Source organism: Pseudophryne corroboree, chromosome 4, assembly GCF_028390025.1.
Source record: "Pseudophryne corroboree isolate aPseCor3 chromosome 4, aPseCor3.hap2, whole genome shotgun sequence".
In the NCBI taxonomy this organism is placed as follows: domain Eukaryota; kingdom Metazoa; phylum Chordata; class Amphibia; order Anura; family Myobatrachidae; genus Pseudophryne; species Pseudophryne corroboree.
The window spans coordinates 431,337,028-431,340,780 of record NC_086447.1 but is presented as its reverse complement, the minus strand read 5'-3'; the positions used below and the strand labels follow the sequence as shown (position 1 = coordinate 431,340,780).

General features: G+C 45.2%; 1 protein-coding gene across 1 annotated transcript; it reads right to left on the bottom strand.

The window, feature by feature from the left end:
* Window positions 1–1,737: 1,737 nt before the first annotated feature.
* Window positions 1,738–3,446, bottom strand: LOC134911474 (putative nuclease HARBI1). The gene is made up of 3 exons (XM_063919663.1): window positions 2,565–3,446; window positions 2,103–2,475; window positions 1,738–2,019 (listed from the first exon to the last, which is right to left on the bottom strand). Exons 1-3 carry the CDS (start codon window positions 3,322–3,324, stop codon window positions 1,875–1,877), a joined length of 1,278 nt encoding a protein of 425 aa, XP_063775733.1. The 5' UTR covers window positions 3,325–3,446; the 3' UTR covers window positions 1,738–1,874.
* Window positions 3,447–3,753: the final 307 nt, after the last annotated feature.

The following is a 3,753-nucleotide window of genomic DNA, read 5'->3' as shown; positions in this document are numbered from 1 at the left end:
TGTGTGGTTCCACAAATGTTAGCGTGTCAAAGTGCTGACCACTGACACCACTATTTCACTTTGGACCGCCTGCCTTTGTGGAACCACACAGCCCAGCAATGGGTCATGCTGGGCTGTGTGGTTCCACAAATGTTAGCGTGTCAAAGTGCTGACCACTGACACCACTATTTCACTTTGGACCGCCTCCCTTTGTGGAACCACACAGCCCTGCAATGGTTCATGCTGGGCTGTGTGGTTCCACAAATGTTAGCGTGTCAAAGTGCTGACCACTGACACCACTATTTCACTTTGGACCGCCTGCCTTTGTGGAACCACACAGCCCAGCAATGGGTCATGCTGGGCTGTGTGGTTCCACAAATGTTAGCGTGTCAAAGTGCTGACCACTGACACCACTATTTCACTTTGGACCGCCTGCCTTTGTGGAACCACACAGCCCAGCAATGGTTCATGCTGGGCTGTGTGGTTCCACAAATGTTAGCGTGTCAAAGTGCTGACCACTGACACCACTATTTCACTTTGGACCGCCTGCCTTTGTGGAACCACACAGCCCAGCAATGGTTCATGCTGGGCTGTGTGGTTCCACAAATGTTAGCGTGTCAAAGTGCTGACCACTGACACCACTATTTCACTTTGGACCGCCTGCCTTTGTGGAACCACACAGCCCAGCAATGGGTCATGCTGGGCTGTGTGGTTCCACAAATGTTAGCGTGTCAAAGTGCTGACCACTGACACCACTATTTCACTTTGGACCGCCTGCCTTTGTGGAACCACACAGCCCAGCAATGGGTCATGCTGGGCTGTGTGGTTCCACAAATGTTAGCGTGTCAAAGTGCTGACCACTGACACCACTATTTCACATTGGACCGCCTGCCTTTGTGGAACCACACAGCCCAGCAATGGGTCATGCTGGGCTGTGTGGTTCCACAAATGTTAGCGTGTCAAAGTGCTGACCACTGACACCACTATTTCACTTTGGACCGCCTGCCTTTGTGGAACCACACAGCCCAGCAATGGTTCATGCTGGGCTGTGTGGTTCCACAAATGTTAGCGTGTCAAAGTGCTGACCACTGACACCACTATTTCACTTTGGACCGCCTGCCTTTGTGGAACCACACAGCCCAGCAATGGGTCATGCTGGGCTGTGTGGTTCCACAAATGTTAGCGTGTCAAAGTGCTGACCACTGACACCACTATTTCACTTTGGACCGCCTGCCTTTGTGGAACCACACAGCCCAGCAATGGGTCATGCTGGGCTGTGTGGTTCCACAAATTTTCTTGGAAAAGAAATGAACATGAATTTAGTGTCTTTACTTTAATATATATTTTTTTCTTTTCCCCACAGATATCTATATACACAAGAAAAGAATGTAAAGAAGAACAAACTACTTTTTTGTTTTAATTAACTTTCAATCTTTATTTAAAAAAACCCTTTTTTTCTTTAATAAATTTTTAAAAATAGAAGTTTCCTGTGGTTTTTATTAAAATTTGAAATGCAGTTGGATTGTACATAAGTAGGTCGCCCATTGAACATCAGGGGAAATGTCGTGTCTCTTCTTCACATCCACGCCACTTGGGAAGGATACACCGCCAGACCTGTGGAAGAGAGCAGTATGAGCTTCCAGATATGGGTAATAGTGTCACCCTGGGACTGAAGAAAAGAGGTACAGTGGGCCCAAATGCAACCCTCCGGCACTAGTTGCGTCACTACACATCCAAACATTTCCTGACAAGCATTGGTGTATCAGGGAATGTTTGGATGTGCAATCTTGCAAATGCCGGAGGGCTGCACTTTGGACATGCCGGGGTGATTTGGGACAAGGGAGTTTTGGACAATACATCTCACCTGAGGGGGTTGTCTGCTACATGGCGGAGGGTCAGGTCCACATCACAAGTAGGTCGCCCATGGTAGAGTTGGATAAAAGGGTCAAATATTTGCGGTAACCCAACAACATGATAAAACAGGGAGGAACGAACTGTACAAACATGGCCTGGGGATGTACATCAACAGGATGTAAAACTCTGAAATACATAAATAAAGAGTTTTTTTTTAAATATTACAATGTCAGTTTACACGATAATACAAATGTTATAAGTATACTCACAGGCAACTGTAAAAAAAATTTTGGATCAATGTCCGCCGGGAATCATCTCCTTCGTCCATACCCACCGGTAGAGCAGAAGACCGGTTCCCGCGTCGGAAAGCACTGCGACGAAGAGTCACCGGCAAACGGTTTGCGACACATATGTTGTGTAAAATACAACATGCATTTACCATGCCGCAAACCTTCGCCGGTGAGTACAAAAGAGCACCGCCGGAAGTGTCTAAACATCGAAACCGGCTTTTAAGTACACCGAAGGCACGCTCAATTATTTGCCTCGATGCAATGTGTGTCTCTTGGTAGCGTTTTTCTGCTCTACCAACAGGATTAGACAATGGGGTCAAGAGCCACGGTTTGTTTGGATAACCCGCATCGCCTATAGAAAATAAAATAAAAATGTTAGGTACTTGTAAAAAAAAAAAAATAATAATAAATTAATAAAATAATTTAAAAAAAAATACATACCTAACAGCCAGCCACCAGGCATGTTTCCTGTTTCGAACTTGTCAAACAGCGATGACTGGCTTAGGATGAAGGAGTCGTGAGATGATCCAGGAAATCCCACAAAAATGTTCAAAAATCTCATGTTTACATCACAGACCGCCTGTACATTCAGGGAATGGAAATGTTTTCGGTTCCGAAAACATTCCTCCGAATTCCGTGGCGGTCTGATCTGCACGTGGGTACAGTCAATCGCGCCCAGCACATTGGGAAATTTGTATTTGTTGAAAAAGCCTAATTTGATCTCACGACATTCGCTGTCCGTCTCTGGAAATGTGATGTACTGGATCGTCAATTTGCGGAAAGCCCTAATGACCTGGGTTATACAGCGCGACAGTGTCGACTGTGAAAAACCGCATGTTTGAGACAGTGTAGGCTGGAATGTGCCTGACGCCAAAAAATGTAACGTCGCCAGCAGTTTCTGGAAACCGCGGACTGCACGATTTGTCCGTGCCCGAGGTTCCAGGTCGGCCTCCAACAGAGCGTACAGCGAATATATGTCGCAAGTCGATAAGCGATAATTTTGTATCACCTCGAACTCGCAGAGATCCTCCAGTTCACGCCTAGTGCGATACTGGCGTGGACGTGGAAATGAAACCCGCAATACTGGCTCACCCAATGCAGACATTCCCTGAACTGGATCCTGATGTTCAGCAGAACTTTCTTCCTCCATGCTTGCAGCCAGCATGAACATCACAATCTGGTCAGAGAAAGGCTCCATCATTGTAGTCAGTACAAAAATAGGAATGTATTTTAAAACGCAGGAATTTTCCTAAAAAAAACGATTCCACAAGAGAGCTGACTGATGGCTCCTTCTCCCTGTAGTCTCAAACCAGAGAGTGAGGAGATAGGAGGGGCTTTGCAGAAGTGTATCCTGGGTAAAACTGTGGAATCATGGGTAAATTTCCCTCACCACAGAGTGAAGAAAAAAAATCTTTTTAAAAATCAATTAAATAATACTTGTGAAGCAAATAAAGACAAACCAAGTAGATAATCCTTTCAAATATAAATAGATATGCTATTAGCAATCCTCAAATATTAAAAAAAATCATGTACTAAAATTTTTTTATTAGATCCCGCCAGGCAACTGAGGCGGACTGAAATTGTCGAATTTGCTGTCGAAAAGCACTGTTGTCGAATTTCCAAACTTGAA

Coding starts and splice junctions, on each gene's coding strand:
- LOC134911474 (XM_063919663.1), bottom strand. CDS start 3,324: ATGATGGAGCCTTTCTCTGACCAGATTGTGATGTTCATGCTGGCTGCA. Junction 2,476..2,564: donor GCCTGGTGGCTGGCTGTTAG/GTATGTATTTTT, acceptor TATTTTCTATAG/GCGATGCGGGTTATCCAAAC. Junction 2,020..2,102: donor AATTTTTTTTACAGTTGCCT/GTGAGTATACTT, acceptor TATGTATTTCAG/AGTTTTACATCCTGTTGATG.